Source organism: Hyperolius riggenbachi, unplaced genomic scaffold (assembly GCF_040937935.1).
Source record: "Hyperolius riggenbachi isolate aHypRig1 unplaced genomic scaffold, aHypRig1.pri scaffold_211, whole genome shotgun sequence".
Taxonomy (NCBI): Eukaryota; Metazoa; Chordata; class Amphibia; order Anura; family Hyperoliidae; genus Hyperolius; species Hyperolius riggenbachi.
The window spans coordinates 8,757-27,500 of NW_027152422.1; the positions used below are offsets into that span (position 1 = coordinate 8,757).

Consider the following 18,744-nt stretch of genomic DNA (forward strand, 5'->3'; position numbering starts at 1 on the left):
TTTTCCGTATCTCCTCATTGTATGATTTGCTGTGCCTTTGCTACTCTCGTGCTCTGCCTTGCTGTAGCCTTGTCACGTCTGGCGATCGCACCTCTCGCGATCGCGTTCCTACTTCATATCTGCTGTGGTGTATGCACCGTCGCGGGTTGGCGACTAGTTTGGTGCACACACATACAATCTGTCTCTGTGCTCATTCTCAAGCGCCTCTCTTGCGATTGCGTTTCTTCCCTTCGTACAATTCCTGTCTGGCGTGTGTGGTAGGGCAGAGGAGCTGTTCCTCTGCACCCCACAGCTCCACCTGCCGACAGGAATTTCCCTCTACAGGTGCATTGCACCTTCTGCTGGGTTTCCTCAAATTATACGCTTGTGGAGGATTTCCGCAGTGTCAGCGCACGCCTTGTACGCTGATCTCGGAGAGAATCCCACAATCGTTACACCCTTATTTGCAAAAATTACAGTATTATGCCCTCATGACATACATATTAAAAAAAAGTGTTATTTTCGTAACTGTGGGGAGGCAAGGGGTTAATTAAGCGGGATTTATTTATTCTTATTCAATTTAATGTTTGTAGGTGTATTTTAACTATTTGGCCACTAGATCTCACCCGATCTTTATTACTGTGTTCTGTGAACAGTACACAGGAAGTGTTTGTGCTTTTCAATTTGTTGATGACCACCGCCATCTGATGCCGGTGATCATTGATTACCGGCATCGTGATTGGCTTTGGGAACACCTGTTCCCATTCACCGATCAGTGAATGGGAACTTAGCCCTGAGGCTAAGATGAAGTCTTAAAGGGCGTAGATATACTGTAGTGAAACACATAACTGGTTACAATCATGTGGCTAATCTTGTCAGAAACGTCTGATCTGTATGTTTGTACAGGGTCTATGGCTAAAAGTATTACAGAGGCTCAGCAGGACTGTCAGGCAACTGGTATTGTTAACCATTAAACTTAAATAAATCAGAATTCATATCTCTCTCACTTCAGGTTCCCTTTAAACTTGTTACATTTCACAGTTCTCACAAAATCATTGGCTGGTGCCAAAGTATTAGTACTGCAGTTTGAACTTCATAGAGATGCACTTCCAGCTTTCATTAATAGGATTGCTGCCGGTTTATGACAAATGCTTTACAAGCATTATTTTAAATCGCTTTAATACACATACATTTCATCTGCAGAACTAACATGTCTGAGCCAATCCTCCTACAGAGCGTACATTGTTTCACTCTCAGTTGGTCTGTGCTCTCCTACTGAGCTAGTTAGCATTTTACTATTTAATGGTATTAATAAGTCACTCAGCAGTGATGACTGTGATAGAATGGATGCAGGAATTTGTTGCCAGAAATTTTTCATTGTAAGTGCAAGGTTACTGTAAGTAAAAAGGGTACATTGTTACCACTTAAGGATTATAGCCTAACCACACTGGCACCTGGCCTTCCTCTTTTAGGCAGTTACGCATTTTAGCTCTCCTCAAATTTTGGCCATGGCAATAGTTAGAGGCAACGTGCTAACATATTAATGCAGAATAACAGTCTGGAATAACCTACATTAACAATGTCCTGAATCCTTATGAACTATCATTATCTTTCTTGCCTTTGACTTCTAGTAATGTAATTTTGTAAAACTTCCCCTGTGAAATTCAGCTAGTGCTGGTGGCTGCCATCTTGCATTATACAGTATATTTTGTTATAGTAAACTCCATGGGACGGTGAAAAGTGGTTTGCTAGATCAGAAGTTTACTATATCAGAAATTGTCCTATAAATGGCCCAGTATGCCCTGGTACATTCTTTGCTGCAAAGGAATAACTCTGTCCTCCCATTGGAGGTACAATACGGCAATTGCACATTTGGTGGACTACAAGGTTAAGTATACCTTAGGGCTGCATAGCCAGACTGAACGTATTTCTGGTACAGTATCCAGTGCTCCTTAACCTCCCTGGCGGTAAGCCCGTGCTGAGCACGGGCTATGCCGCCGGGAGGCACCGCTCAGGCCCCGCTGGGCCGATTTGCATAATTTTTTTTTTTGGCTGCACGCAGCTAGCACTTTGCTAGCTGCGTGCAGTGCCCGATCGCCGCCAATCCACTGCTATACGCGTCGCCGCAGCCGCCTCGTCTCGCTACATGAAGAAAAAAAAACAAAAAAAAAAACGTATTTGCTGCCAGGAGGGTTAAAGGATACCAGAGCCGAAAACAATAGGGAGGCACAGAGGTGGCGAGCGACGGCATGGAGACGCGAAACGGCCGTCGCTCGCCACCTCTGTGCCTCCCACCCACCTCCTTCCCACAGACCAGCCATCCGGATGGACACGTAAGCTTCACATCAATGTCCACCTTACATGTTGGATTCTGCACGCTAATGTACTGAAACGTACTAATGGTTGTAATACTGTCTGCACATGAGATTAAATCCCTGGACGGAAGGTGCACGCTTTTGTCTTTCTTCATATTTGTTTGAACTGTTTCTTCTCCATGTTGGCGGAGCACACGTCCTGTGACAGTAGACCTCAGTACAACTAGTGCAGGCCTGCTGGACTGTGAGGGTGTCGTCTGTGTTCCTCACTCCCTGCCTGGGATGTGCCACACCTACCACTTTTCCCTTTAGAGCTACAACTATTCTAATTATTCTTGCCTAAACTACCGTATGAAACAAACACATTTTTAATTGGCCAGAGAGATGAACTGGTATCGTCTAAAATGAAATAAATATGGAAGACTCGCTTATGCCTCCCACCTGTGTTTCCTATTAACCTCCCTGGCGGTAAGTCAGAGATAAGCTCGGGCTAGCCACCAGGAGCTCAATGCAGAGTATAGCGGGCGATTTTACTCACCTCCTGGGGGATTCAGACGTCCGTAGCCGTTCTCCTTCTTGTTCTCGGAGACTCTGAATCACTCTGGTGAGATCTCTGTCAGTGATCTCACTACAGAGTTACAGTGCCACCCAGAGGACAGAGGTAAAATTGCAGTGCTGGAGTCCAGGGAGGTGGGTGAGTGCTGGGGATGCTTCATAGACTCAGTCAGTGTTTTTTTTTTTTTTGTTTTTGTTTTTTTTCCTTATTTTAGGGTCTGAAATGTGCTGAAAAGACCCTAAAATCCAGAAATGATCATGCTGCTAGGTAGGTTAAGGAAGTTTGTTTTGTCCTACCTCATAGAACCATATTAATCCATGCCATGCATTGATGAGGATCAACCGATCCGAAACAGTCTGTATACATGTTGGATAAGTGTGGCTCTGTAATATTAACAAGCTGACACGTAATTTTATTCCAGAAGTTCTGGAGGTGTGTCTGGTTTACAGGAACAATTTGCATATTCTGCAGTGATGCACTCCAACCTGAATAATTGCAAATCCCTTCTGTTTTAAAAAAGCAAATTTGTGTTTTGTACCCTAGGAGGTGGAACTTGTCAGCGTAGTATCATAATGCAAGTATTTTAATACCGATATTGGTTGTTAATAGAGAGATATCTTTCATATTCCAGATGGGACTCAGTGCAATTGTTTGTGAAAGTGGTTTGTATTTTTGTGGCAAGTTTTTAATTTTTGTACAAAAACAAGTAGATCTTCTCTGCATTGTATAGTAAAAGTAAGAATTCTTTTTGCAGTGACGTATGGGATGGTGTCCTCCAGCATGTTTTACTATACGAAGGTGATGACACAGCTCTTCCTGGACACACCAATATCAAAAGCTGAAAGGACAAATTTCAAAACCTTGATGACAAAGAGTGACTTCTGGAAGGTAAGGTATTTTATAGTTTTGAGGGTCATGTTGGGTGTATTTGGTAGGGGTACAAACGTGTGTCTAAAAAAAAAAAACCTTTTTTTTTTCTCCAAAATTTGGGTGTGGTGTTGATAGTGCCTGAATGACACATCCCTTGTAGTTGTTCACTCCATGTTGTTTTTTTCATCCAGATGTAATCTACATTTATCTAACTGTAGAGAATGTTTCTGCCATTGTTTTAGGCTATATATGTTGTGTTGTGCAAACTGAAAAATAGTATCAAAATGGTGATGTAAAATTGCATCGCAGCCAAATGCCTGTGACATGCCACTGCCACGTCAGAAAGATCGGTTATTAGAACTCTAGCAGCTACTGTGCATGCGCCATCCTCTCTGCATGCTGGGAGCACTCTGCGCATGCTTGGTTCTCGGGAAAAAAAATTAATAATTACCGTAGTTCACCACTTGATGATTGTGGCAAATACCCTAGGCTACAGTGGAGAACAATGGAGTTTTTTTCTTCCAAACATTGTATAGGCCGCTTTGTCACTGATCGTATGATGAAGTAGTGGTACGCTGGAACAATGAAAGGCACTGGGCTGGGTATTGCAACGTTTTGGGTGGAAAAAGTAAAGGTTTTGGCTGGCGGCAAACTGTTACACCAGTTAAGCTAATTGAACCCTTGATTGTTCTCTCAGTTGAGTTACTGTATTCGCATTGCACAGGTGCATAAACAGTATCCTCGCGCTCTCTGTGTGCTGGGTGTCAGTGCAGTCACTTTTTAACTGTGTGGCAAAGGCAGTAGGACTTGTATTGTGGGAGACTATGGAGAAGGAGGCATCCTTCAGTTGTCCAATCAGCATGTTCCAGACATGCATGCTGATTGGAGAAACAGCTGCTGTAGGGGAAGGTGAGCCAGGGCCATAAAGTGCTAAGCCTGTGTCATCCCTACTTTTTCTTTATGGAAAGAGACATGGCTACTATTTTGTTATACAGGTGACCCGACAAAACCCATAATACAAATAGTTTTCGTTAGTACCCTGCTTACCTTTTATTGCACATTTATTTTTGTCTATGTGAACGTGGATACACGCAATTCATATATGAAGTGAAATAATGACATGTCCTAACATTGAGTAGACTTTTAGTACATACCAGCACATTTTGTGCATTTCCTTTGCTTGGAGTGTCCTATGCCGTAAAATGCCTGTTCTTGTTAAACTGTAGTCTGATTTAATCACTTTGGATAAACAGTGTATGTAAATAAACATGGTATGGTAATATCTGTGCATGTGATCCCTTGCCCTGTGTCTGGATGATGGTGTCCATCCCGTCAGTTCCTCTGCACAGAGAGCTCAGAGCAAAGAGCTGCACCTGACAGCATACTGTTGCTTTTTTATACTTTGGGTCCTTTTCCTTTTGAGGTGCGATTTGATTTGATGAAAATCAGACCACACCCGTTTTGCAGATTGCTACAGCATGGCGGTTAACTTAAATCGCAGTACTGTTTTCCACTAGTGTGATTTTGATGTTCTTTGAATCGCAATGCCCGGCCTGCAACATTTTTATGTGTTTGCACTCCTATACTTTGCATAGGAATGCTGGAAAATAACACAGCAATTGTGCCATTATATTTTCCAACAATCGGCAATTCAAACTATTTTCCCTCCGGGTTTTCTTTTGTCTCCCATCGGGAATTGCTTAAGCTCCATACAGCAGATGAATCGCCGCAATTGTGGCCAAGTCACATTAGTGGAAATAGGAAGCGCAGTTTTGCTTGCAACTGCGTTTCCTACTAGAAAAGGACCTAATTGGGGATGTTTATGAGTTTGATACTGCTCATAATGAAGCTTGTTAATTGTTGTATAGTAGCACATAGTTTTATATTTTTTGGAATTTTCTTAAATATTTTCTAATTACAGTTTGCAGAGGGCCCGCTCTTGGATGGTCTTTACTGGGACATGTGGTTGAAGAACAGAACTTTGATTGAAAACCAAAGCTTTATTTATGAGAATATGCTCTTTGGGGTGCCTAGATTTCGACAACTTAAGGTCAAGAATGGATCCTGTATTGTACCGGAAGACCTCAGAGATGAGATTAAGGAGTGCTACGATATGTATTCTGTAAAGAGTGAAGATACTGCCCCATTTGGACTACGGAATGGAACAGCGTATGTACCGCTCTGTGATTGTAAATAGATAAATCTAAAATGGAAAATATACTTCTTAGTAACATTATCAAACCAACAATTTTGGCAAAGGGGAAAAACTTAAAGAATGATCATGTTAGTGGTGAGTGGCATCTAGGAGAACATGGCACATTCAGCTAATTAGGAAAATGTATTGAATGTTGACAGTAAGGCCTCATTCAGATCATTTAGCGGAGACGGCTGTGCGATCGGAATGCAACGCGTATGTTCACACGCCATCTGCGCTACTATGCGCCATGATACACCAACAGATCAGGTTTTGTCTGTTGCTTCGACAATGAGAACCGACCTAGTCTCTGTATTTCCCAGTGTTACAAAGAGCAGCTGTTTAGTCCTTGACCAAAGAAAGCTGTACTGTACTGCTGCCAACATCCACAAAAGGCTCAGAAATGTGTTTAGTGAAGTGACACTGAATGAGCAATATGTAAAGATAAGGGATAGATATTCAAAAGGGGAAGCCAGTGTTGAAGATAAACTGTGTACTGGAAGGCTGCGGATACTGGACAGCAATCGCTGAAGAAAGCCAAATCAACATTCTTTGGTCAAGAACTAAGTGACTGAGCATTGTATCTGCCTAATAACTGTTCTGCAACACCTGGAATTATACATATGCAATTACTCCATCTAGTGGTATAATAGCATAACATATAAATAATAGCTGGTCAATGTGTAAAATTAATCGTTTAGAGAAAATGGGTAATGATTTCTATATTTGTGCTAAACATCCCCCCCCCCCCCTTTTTGTTTTTTTCTCTAAAGCAATTGTGTGTCCAGAACCACGGTCTTAAAATAGCTAGGAAAATGTACTGAGGATTGTATGTGTGTGTTTTTAAACCTGTCTCTTTATGGTTTGTGCAGTTGGACTTACAGCAAAGAAAATGACTTGAATGGCAGCAGCCAGTGGGGTCTCCTCACTATATACAGTGGTGGTGGTTATTATTTGGACTTGTGTAAGAACAGAGAAGAGGCTGCTGTTCAGATTGCAACTCTGAAGAACAACATGTGGCTGGACAGAGGCACCCGGGCTGTGTTTATTGATTTCTCTGTGTACAATGCAAACATTAACCTCTTGTGCATTGTAAGGTACGTTCTTATCGAAAATGTGATGTGTGGAATTTAAGATGTTTTCTCATTTTGCTGAAAGAAATTAGAAGATGATTTGCCCAGGCTTATAACATAATTATGCAGGTAGGATCCCTAAAAAAACAAACAAAAAAAAGCATAATTGGGATCACATCATCCAAATAACAGAATTTGGAAAGCATGTCCCTTGGCTGCCATTCCCTAGTGTGTGTGTGTGTGTGTGTGTGTGTGTGTGTGTGTGTGTGTGTGTGTGTGTGTGTGTGTGTGTGTGTGTGTGTGTGTGTGTGTGTGTGGCTTCCATCCCTCTTACAGGGATTCTCCTAGTCCCCTCCTTCCCTGATGTCATATCACTGAGTGGGGTGGGGGTGAGGGGCAAGCCTAGACAAAGCCACATGGCAAAGATGGAGATTAAAGAGACTATGTAACAAAAATGTTCCCCTGGGGGGTACTCTCCTCGGTAGGGGGAAGCCTCTGGATCTATTGAGGCTTCCCCCGTCCTCCTGTTTCCCACGGCGGTCTCGCTGCAGTCCACGGAACACACAGCCGACAATTTGTTAGGCTGTGCAATATTTACCTTTTCTGGCTCCAGTGGGGGCGCTGTTGTGGCTCTCCGCTTGGAAATAGACGGAAATAGCTGAGCTCTGTCGGGTCCGCTCTACTACGCAGGCGCAGGAGACTTGCACCTGTGCAGTAGAGCTGACCAATAGACATCGGCTATTTCCGCCTCCTCTCCGAGCGGAGAGCCGATCCTGCGCTGGAGCCAGGAAGGTAAATATTTACATCCCCGCAGTTTGGGGAACTTTAGCACTGCCACCGTGGGACAGAGGAGGATGGGGGAAGCCTTGATAGGCTCTGGAGGCTTCCCTCTACTGAGGTGAGTACCCCCCGGGGAACTTTTTTTTAGTGACCAATTAGCCAAGGAACTTTGTATGTGTAACTGCAACGTGCCACAATGGCTGCCTGTCCACCCCTGCCTCTCAGATCAGCCAGGATCTCTGACCCATCTTTCTCTAGGCCCTGCACATAAGCATCCTGGTCCTCCCTCCCATGGTGGCTTTGTCCCCAGTTCAGCTCTTAGTGATGGACCTGCTCCCATGTTCTATGTTAGGGACCGGCCTGCTCTCAGTGACGCACTGCCTCCCTGTGCCACTCTTACTGTCAAGCATTCCCCCCAGTTTCCTCCATATGTCAGGAAGAGCCCACAGTGTACTTCCTATGTGGCAGGCAGCTCCCCACTATACCTCCCCTCCTGATTTCTCCCTCGACCCCCCCCCCCCCCCCCATCCCCCCCTCCTTCAGTTGGGATTTTTTTGTTGTAATCACACTTCCCTTTACACAGACATTCTAGCATTCTAGTGCCAAGCACGGGCATGAACAAGCTGCTTGCTCGCTTCTCCCTCCTCAGCTGCCATGCTGAAGGTGGAGAAGTAAAGAGCTTAATGCTTAGGGCTGCCCAGTGCTGGAGAAGGTAGAGGGGCCTTAGAAGTGGAAGCGAGGCATATAATGCACTACAGTGCCACCCTGGCAGTGATGGACAGAGTGAGCAGAGACGGCTGGCTAAGGCCCTTTGGCTGCTGACTTCTTTGGCTAATTGCCCAGCAGAGTTGCAAAATAGGTTTTCGGTTCCTAGCTGGCACAACTGGGCACGATAGAATTGGCAATTTCATCAGGTCCTAGGAGTGTCTCAGTCAGCTGGGCAGGTGTCAGTACTTGCTGGGTAGTTCACTAGGCCAAGTCCTTCCTGCGTTAGTCTACACAAACATTCTCTTTTGCTTTTTGAACAGTTGTTAAAGAGACACTGAAGCGAAAAAAAAATATTATGATTTGTATGTGTAGTACAGCTAAGACAAAAAACATTAAGATCAGATACATCAGTCTAATTCTTTCCAGTGCAGGAAGAGTTGAGAAACTCCAGTTGTTATCTCTATGGAAAAAAGCTATTAAGCTCTCCGACCAACTTGGTCTGTGGAGAGGGCTGTTATCTGACTTTTATTATCTCAACTGTAATTGAACTGTTTACTTTTCCTCTAGCAGAGAAGAGTTTATTACTTCACAGACTGCTCTGAAAGACTCATTTTGAATGCTGAGTGTTGTGTAATCTGGACATATTATAGAGTGATGCAATGTTAGAAAAAAACACTATATACCTGAAAATAAAAATATGAGAATATTTTCTTTGCTGCTAATCTTCTAGTAATTATTCATAGTACACAACCAATTCATTATATCATATATTTTTTTTCGCTTCAGTGTCTTTTTAAATCCATGTTCCACCACTAGTTCTTTTCAGTGCTGCTCAGAGAATCATTCTGTGTGACCAGCACTGCCGCTCAGCACATTCTTATCATTGAGAGCTTGCTGTAGCTGGCTACAAAAACTAGGGGGGGGGGGGCTATACATTCTCCAAGTGCTGATTGACCGATAGAACCATTGATTTTTACCTACCATCTGATTTGATCAACAGAATTTAGATTTTTCAGCCCAATAGTAATAATTTTTAATTGAGCAACAAGCCAAAAGATTATTCAAATCGCCCTCCATTCGATTTAGGAATCAAATCTAACGGTTGCATGAACATAAATATTGGTAAGTGTAGGGCTTCCTTTAACCTCTTACCACCAGAGAAAAGATTTGGGCATAGTGGGGTGATTTGTGCTCAAAGGGAGGGCCTGACTGCTGCCCTCCATTACTACCTCATCTAGGTGAGGATGGATTAGGAGGAGAATTCTGGACAGCTGTCTGTTTACTAAAATTGTATGTCTGATAAGAGAAGCTACAGGACACATCCAGCCACACGTACAAATCTCCTGTCATGCTGCATACACTCTTCTAGGTTCTGATGCAAGTCACATGACATACATTTGGAGCCAGGAGACAGATATGCTGAATAGCACATGTGGCTGCATGGAAGAACAGGTGACCCGATACAATGCTGGTTAAAGTAAACCTGAGCTAGACAGGGAGAGAACATTTATACATACCCGGGGCTTCCGCTAGCCCCCTCCAGGTTGATTGCTCCCTCGCCGTCCTCTTCCGCTTCCTGGTTCTTCAGCAATTTGCACTGGAAAGTCCTCCAGTCTCGTGGCAACTGCACATTCGCAGCCCGCCTGCGCTGACTGGAGGACGTTCGGGGTCAGAATCCAGACAACAGGAAGAGGACGGAGAAGGAGTGATCAGCCTGGAGGGGGCTAGAGGAAGCCCCAGGTATATACCGGTATACATTTTTCTCTCCCTCGCCATCTCAGGTACACTTTAATGCTCTTCTGAATGGGGAAGAGGAACAGCCCCAGAGTTGCGGGGCTATTGTTATGCCTCTGATTAAAAGCTATTTAGTGGCAAATGGCAGCATATTAGAATGCAGATGAAACACTGTGTTAAACAGATTCGATCAGAGACGGATCTATCTGTTAGTCGATCTGATGGCAAATCGACCAGTGTATGGCTACCTTAAGCCAGCAACACATCTGCACAGACTTAGCCCTGCAATGTGGCCTAAGGGATCAGCTCCTGATTCCCATCTGGCAACATTAAGGTTGTATACTCGCTCAATTAAAGGATGTTCACCACAAACATTCATGTGCACAAATCTTAAATGGTATACATTGATTTAAAGTGATACTAGATAAAAAAAAAAAATATGATCTATTGAATTGTATGTGTAGTATGGATAAGGAATAGAACATTAGTAGCAAAGAATAGTCTCATTTTTATTTTCAGTTATATAGTTTATATATCTCTCTATATCGATATATATCTCTATATCTGCAGTGGGTTGCAAAAGTATTCGGCCCCCTTGAAGTTTTCCACATTTTGTCACGTTACTGCCACAAACATGAATCAATTTTATTGGAATTCCATGTGAAAGACCAATACAAAGTGGTGTACATGTGAGAAGTGGAATGAAAATCATACATGATTCCAAACATTTTTTACAAATAAATAACTGCAAAGTGGGGTGTGCGTAATTAGGGTATGTCTCTTTTAGGGTATGTCTCTACCAGCTTTGCACATCTAGTGACTGAAATCCTTGCCCATTCTTCTTTGCAAATCAGCTCCAGCTCAGTCAGATTAGATGGACAGCGTTTGTGAAAAGCAGTTTTCAGATCTTGCCACAGATTCTCGATTGGATTTAGATCTGGACTTTGACTGGGCCATTCTAACACATAGATACGTTTTGTTTTAAACCATTCCATTGTTGCCCTGGCTTTATGTTTAGGGTCATTGTCCTGCTGGAAGGTTAACCTCCGCCCCAGTCTCAAGTCTTTTGCAGTCTTCAAGAGGTTTTCTTCCAAGTTTGCCCTGTATTTGGTTCTATCCATCTTCCCATCAACTCTGACCAGCTTCCATGTCCATGCTGAAGAGAAGCACCCCCCAAGCATGATGCTGCCACCACCATATTTGACAGTGGGGATGGTGTGTTCAGAGTGATGTGCAGTGTTAGTTTTCCGTCACACATAGAGTTTTGCATTTTGGCCAAAAAGTTCCATTTTGGTCTCATCTGACCAGAGCACCTTCTTCCACATGGTTGCTGTGTCCCCCACATGGTTTATGGCAAACTGCAAACGGGACTTATGCTTTCTGTTAACCATGCCTTTCTTCTTGCCACTCTTCCATAAAGGCCCAACTTTGTACAGTGCATGACTAATAGTTGTCCTATAGACAGTCTCCCACTTGAGCTGTAGATCTCTGCAGCTCGTCCAGAGTCACCATGGGCCTCTTGACTGCATTTCTAATCAGCGCTCTTCTTGTTCGGCCTGTGAGGTTAGGTGGATGGCCTTGTCTTGGTAGGTTTACAGTTGTGCCATACTCCTTCCATTTCTGAATGATCGCTTCAACAGTGCTCCATGAAATGTTCAAGGCTTTGGAAATCTTTTTGTAGCCTAAGCCTGCTTTAAATTTCTCATTAACTTGATCCCTGACCTGTCTTGTGTGTTCTTTGGACTTCACGGTTTTGTTGCTCCCAATATTCTCTTAGACAACCCCTGAGGCCCTCACAGAGCAGCTGTATTTGTACTGACATTAGATTAAACACAGGTGCACTCTATTTAGTCATTAGCACTCATCAGGCAATGTCTATAGGCAACTGACTGCACTCAGATCAAAGGGGGCAGAATAATTATGCACACCCCACTTTGCAGTTATGTATTTATAAAAAATGTTTGGAATCATGTATGATCTTCGTTCCACTTCTCATGTGTACACCACTTTGTGTTTGTCTTTCATGTGGAATTCCAATAAAATCGATTCAGGTCTGTGGCAGTAATGTGACAAAATGTGGAAAACTTTAAGGGGGCCGAATATTTTTGCAACCCACTGTATATATCTCTATATACAGTACAGACCAAAACTTTGGACACACCTTCTTCTCATTCAAAGAGTTTTCTTTATATTCATGACTATGAACATTGTAGATTCACAATGAAGGCATCCAAATTATGAATTAACACATGTGGAAGTATAGTACATAACCAAAAAGTGTGAAACAACTGAAAATGTGTCATATTCTAGGTTCTTCAAAGTAACCACCTTTTTGCTTTAATTACTGCTTTTCACACTCTTGGCATTCTCTTGATGAGCTTCAAGAGGTAGTCACTTGAAATGGTTTTCACTTCACAGGTGTGCCTTGTCAGGTTTAATAAGTGGGATTTCTTGCCTTATAAATGGGGTTGGGACCATCAGTTGCGTTGTGGAGAAGTCAGGTGGATACACAGCTGATAGTCCTACTGAATAGACTGTAAGAATTTGTATTCTGTCAAGAAAAAAGCAGCTAAGTAAAGAAAAACGAGTGGCCATCATTACTTGAAGATAGTCATGAAAATGAAAATAAAGAAAACTCTTTGAGGTGTGTCCAAACTTTTGGTGTGTGTGTGTGTGTGTGTGTGTGTGTGTGTATGGAGATCTATCTATCTATCTATCTATCTATCTATATATATATATAATATAGAGAGAGAGAGAGAGAGAGAGATAGATATATAGGCGTCAATTCACCAGAGAGGATTTACTAAGAGAAAAAAGGTAGGTAGTTTATCTCATGAGGTATTTTAACACTCTGGAGTCAATTCACCAGTGTGAGAGGACAGAGAGAAAAATGTTAGCAGGGGATAATGGAGAGATATGCATGAGGAAAGTGTGAGAAAGCAGAGAGTTAGGTAATCGGTATTAATGATTTACATGGGATACTTTTCCTCTCTGTAAGCTTGAAAGTGAAGCATTGTGGGTAGGAGGCGGAGTTTTACCACTACGTGACCAGAGTATTCCCACCTTTTACTGCCGGATCATATCATAAATCATATCACGAGTGAGTCTGAACTTCTTCACCACCTCTGTCTCAGTAAAATTATCAAGAACTGTTCTGTCACGAAAAATACGAGGGGCGATTAAACAGACCCTCCTCCTGCGCCTTCGTCTCCTCATAATAGAAGCAAGCTCTAAGGCCTAGTGCACACCAGAGCGGTTCGGCTGCGTTTTGCGATCCGCTTGCGGCTGCGGATACGCTTGGGTAATGTATTTCAATGGGCTGGTGCACACCAGAGCGGGAGGCGTTTTGCAGAAACTCATACTCCCGGGCTGCTGCAGATTTTGGATTGCGGAGGCGTTTCTGCCTCAATGTTAAGTATAGGAAAAACGCAAACCGCTCTGAAAAACGGCACTTCAGAGCGGTTTGCCAGGCGGTTTTTGTTACAGTAGCTGTTCAGTAACAGCTTTACTGTAACAATACATGAAATCTACTACACCAAAAACGCTTCACAAAACCGCAAAATGCTAGCTGAAACGCTACAGAAAAATAAGAAAGCGTTGCAAAATCTGCTAGCATCTGCTAGAGTAAAGGCTCCATCTTCCACAGAAGCAGCTGCTGTGTGAAAACCACGATATCTCCAGGTTCATTCAGGGGATAAAGAGATGAAAAAATAAGGAATGGCCACACCCCCTTTCTTCCCTGGTGAATTGTGATTTGGAGAAAAACTAACTACTAACTATCACTTATTTATCTCATACTTATCTCACATTTATCTCTTGCATTTCTCTCTGTCGATATTTTCCCCTATACTTCTGGAGAATTGCTATTTGGAGATATCACAGGAGGTAAATTACCTCTCAAGAGATAAATAGGTTGGTAACCTCTGGTGAATTGACGCCTATATCTCTATGGCGTCAATTCACCAGAGAGGATTTACTAAGAGAAAAAAGGTAGGTAGTTTATCTCATGAGGTATTTTAACACTCTGGAGTCAATTCACCGGTGTGAGAGGACAGAGAGAAAAGTGTTCGATAGCAGGGGATAATGGAGAGATATGCATGAGGAAAGTGTGAGAAAGCAGAGAGTTAGGTAATCGGTATTAATGATTTACATGGGATACTTTTCCTCTCTGTAAGCTTGAAAGTGAAGCATTGTGGGTAGGAGGCGGAGTTTTACCACTACCTGACCAGAGTATTCCCGCCTTTTACTGCCGGATCATATCATAAATCATATCACAAGTAAGTCTGAACTTCTTCACCACCTCTGTTTCAGTAAAATTATCAAGAACTGTTCTCTCACGAAAAATACGAGGGGCGATTAAACAGACCCTCCTCCTGCGCCTTCGTCTCCTCATTATAGTAGCAAGCTCTAAGGCCTAGTGCACACCAGAGCGGTTCTGCTGCGTTTTGCGATCCACTTGCGGCTGCGGATACGCTTGGGTAATGTATTTCAATGGGGTGGGTCACACCAGAGCGGGAGGCGCTTTGCAGAAACGCATACTCCTGGGCTGCTGCAGATTTTGGATTGCGGAGAAGTTTCTGCCTCAATGTTAAGTATAGGAAAAACGCAAACCGCTCTGAAAAACGGCACTTCAGAGCGGTTTTGCAGGCGTTTTTGTTACAGTAGCTGTTCAGTAACAGCTTTACTGTAACAATACATGAAATCTACTACACCAAAAACGCTTCACAAAACCGCAAAATGCTAGCTGAAACGCTACAGAAAAAGAAGAAAAAGCGTTTCAAAATCTGCTAGCATTTTGCGGATCTGCTAGCGGTTTTTGGTGTGCACCAGGCCTAACAGAGTAAGCTCAAAAGGCTCCATCTTCCACAGCAGCAGCTGCTGTGTGAAAACCACGATATCTCCAGGTTCATTCAGGGGATAAAGAGATGAAAAAATAACGAATGGCCACACCCCCTTTCTTCCCTGGTGAATTGTGATTTGGAGAAAAACTAACTAACTATCACTTATTTATCTCATACTTATCTCACATTTATCTCTTGCATTTCTCTCTGTCGATACTTTCCCCTATACTTCTGGAGAATTGCTATTTGGAGATATCACAGGAGGTAAATTACTTCCCAAGAGATAAATAGGTTGGTAACCTCTGGTGAATTGACGCCTATATCTCTATCTATCTCTATCTCTATCTATATATGTATCTCTAACTATATATCTATATCTATCTATCACTATCTATATATCTATCACTATCTATATATCTATCACTATATATCTATCTCTATCTATATATCTATCTCTATCTATATATCTATCTCTATCTATATATCTATCTCTATCTATATATCTATCTCTATCTATATATCTATCTCTATCTATATATCTATCTCTATCTATATATCTATCTCTATCTATATATCTATCTCTATCTATATATCTATCTCTATCTATATATCTATCTATATATCTATCTCTATCTATATATCTATCTCTATCTATATATCTATCTCTATCTATATATCTATCACTATCTATATATCTATCACTATCTATATATCTATCACTATCTACAGTATTTTGCGGAATATAAGACGCTCCGGCATATAAGACGCACCTAGATTTAGAAGGCAAAAATCAGGAAAAAAAAAAAAAAAACTAAACCTAGGTGCGTCTATGTTGCAGGGGTGTCTTATGGACCTTTAAACCCCCCAAAACTGTCTCTATCTAAGCTGAACTGCTCATCTACACTAAATCCTGCTACACTACACTTCACTTACCCCTGCTGCCCCCACCAACTACACTACACTACACTACACTAACTAACCCCTGCAGCCAACCCAAACTACACTAACTAAATCCTGCACCCAACACAAACTACACTACACTTTGCCCCTGCAGCATCTCACCTGATCCTGCTGCCGCGATCCTGTCCTCCTCCGCCTGACTGCCGACTTCCAAGGGTCATCTGAGGGTCCCAACTGTGGTCATCTGAGGGTCCCAGCCATCCCATCCAGAATCCCGTCAGTGTCCCAGTCGCCAGATCGTCTTCACTGCAGACAGCAGCCATGCGGTAATCACGCGCTGCTGCCTCGCCGACATCCTCCATGGTAACGGCGTCCTCTTCCTAGTTACGGTGCCCCCTTCTGTGTGACGAGCAGTGCATGTGCGCCTGACGTCATGCGTGACCCGGCGCACATGCGCCGCTCGTCACACAGAAGGGGGCACCGTAACTAGGAAGAGGACGCCGTTACCATGGAGGATGTCGGCGAGGCAGCAGCGCGTGATTACCGCATGGCTGCTGTCTGCAGTGAAGACGATCTGGCGACTGGGACACTGAAGAGCCGGGATTCTGGATGGGATGGCTGGGACCCTCGGATGACCCTTGGATGGCGGCAGTCAGACGGAGGAGGACAGGATCGCGGCTGCAGGCACCGGTAAGTATGTTTTGGGGCCCAAATACCGTACCTTTAGAATATAAGACGCACCCACTTTTCCCCCCTAGTTTTGGGGAAGAAAAAGTGCGTCTTATATTCCGAAAAATACGGTATATATCTATCTCTATCTATATATCTATCTCTATCTATATATCTATCTCTATCTATATATCTATCTCTATCTATATATCTATCTCTATCTATATATCTATCTCTATCTATATATCTATCTCTATCTATATATCTATCTCTATCTATATATCTATTTATATATCTATCTCTATCTATATATCTATCTCTATCTATATATCTATCTCTATCTATATATCTATCACTATCTATATATCTATCTCTATCTATATATCTATCTCTATCTATATATCTATTTATATATCTATCTCTATCTATATATCTATCTCTATCTATATATCTATCTCTATCTATATATCTATCTCTATATATCTATCTCTATCTATATATCTATCTCTATCTATATATCTATCTCTATCTATATATCTATTTATATATCTATCACTATCTATATATCTATCTCTATCTATATATCTATCTCTATCTATATATCTATCTATATATCTATCTCTATCTATATATCTATTTATATATCTATCACTATCTATATATCTATCTCTATCTATATATCTATCTCTATCTATATATCTATCTATATATCTATCTCTATCTATATATCTATTTATATATCTATCACTATCTATATATCTATCTCTATCTATATATCTATCTATATATCTATCTCTATCTATATATCTATCTCTATCTATATATCTATCTCTATCTATATATCTATCTCTATATATCTATCTCTATCTATATATCTATCTCTATCTATATATCTATCTCTATCTATATATCTATTTATATATCTATCACTATCTATATATCTATCTCTATCTATATATCTATCTCTATCTATATATCTATCTATATATCTATCTCTATCTATATATCTATTTATATATCTATCACTATCTATATATCTATCTCTATCTATATATCTATCTCTATCTATATATCTATCTATATATCTATCTCTATCTATATATCTATTTATATATCTATCACTATCTATATATCTATCTCTATCTATATATCTATCTATATATCTATCTCTATCTATATATCTATCTCTATCTATATATCTATCACTATCTATATATCTATCACTATCTATATATCTATCACTATCTATATATCTATCACTATCTATATATCTATCACTATCTATATATCTATCTCTATCTATATATCTATCTCTATCTATATATCTATCTCTATCTATATCTATCTATATATCTATCTATATATCTATCTATATATCTATCTCTATCTATATATCTATCTCTATCTATATATCTATCTCTATCTATATATCTATCTATATATCTATCTCTATCTATATATCTATCTATATATCTATCTCTATCTATATATCTATCTCTATCTATATATCTATCACTATCTATATATCTATCACTATCTATATATCTATCTCTATCTATATATCTATCTCTATCTATATATCTATCTCTATCTATATATCTATCTCTATCTATATATCTATTTATATATCTATCACTATCTATATATCTATCTCTATCTATATATCTATTTATATATCTATCTCTATCTATATATCTATCTCTATCTATATATCTATCACTATCTATATATCTATCTCTATCTATATATCTATCACTATCTATATATCTATCTCTATCTATATATCTATCACTATCTATATATCTATCTCTATCTATATATCTATCTCTATCTATATATCTATCTCTATCTATATATCTATCTCTATCTATATATCTATCTCTATCTATATATCTATCTATATATCTATCTCTATCTATATATCTATCTATATATCTATCTCTATCTATATATCTATCTCTATCTATATATCTATCTCTATCTATATATCTATCTCTATCTATATATCTATCTATATCTATCTCTATCTATATATCTATCTCTATCTATATATCTATCTCTATCTATATATCTATCTCTATCTATATATCTATCACTATCTATATATCTATCACTATCTATATAT

At 40.7% G+C, this 18,744-nt stretch overlaps 1 protein-coding gene across 2 annotated transcripts in view; it reads left to right on the forward strand.

Annotated features, from left to right (window-relative positions):
• Positions 1 to 3,610: 3,610 nt before the first annotated feature.
• Positions 3,611 to 18,744, forward strand: part of LOC137543816 (polycystin-2-like) — a 54,946-nt gene continuing 39,812 nt past the window's right edge. For both annotated transcript variants that reach the window (XM_068264901.1, XM_068264902.1), the window contains exons 1-3: positions 3,611 to 3,738; positions 5,642 to 5,889; positions 6,787 to 7,011. In XM_068264901.1, coding sequence (XP_068121002.1) covers positions 3,616 to 3,738; positions 5,642 to 5,889; positions 6,787 to 7,011 — 596 coding nt within the window. In that variant the 5' untranslated portion in view covers positions 3,611 to 3,615. The remainder of the gene's footprint in view (positions 3,739 to 5,641; positions 5,890 to 6,786; positions 7,012 to 18,744) is intronic.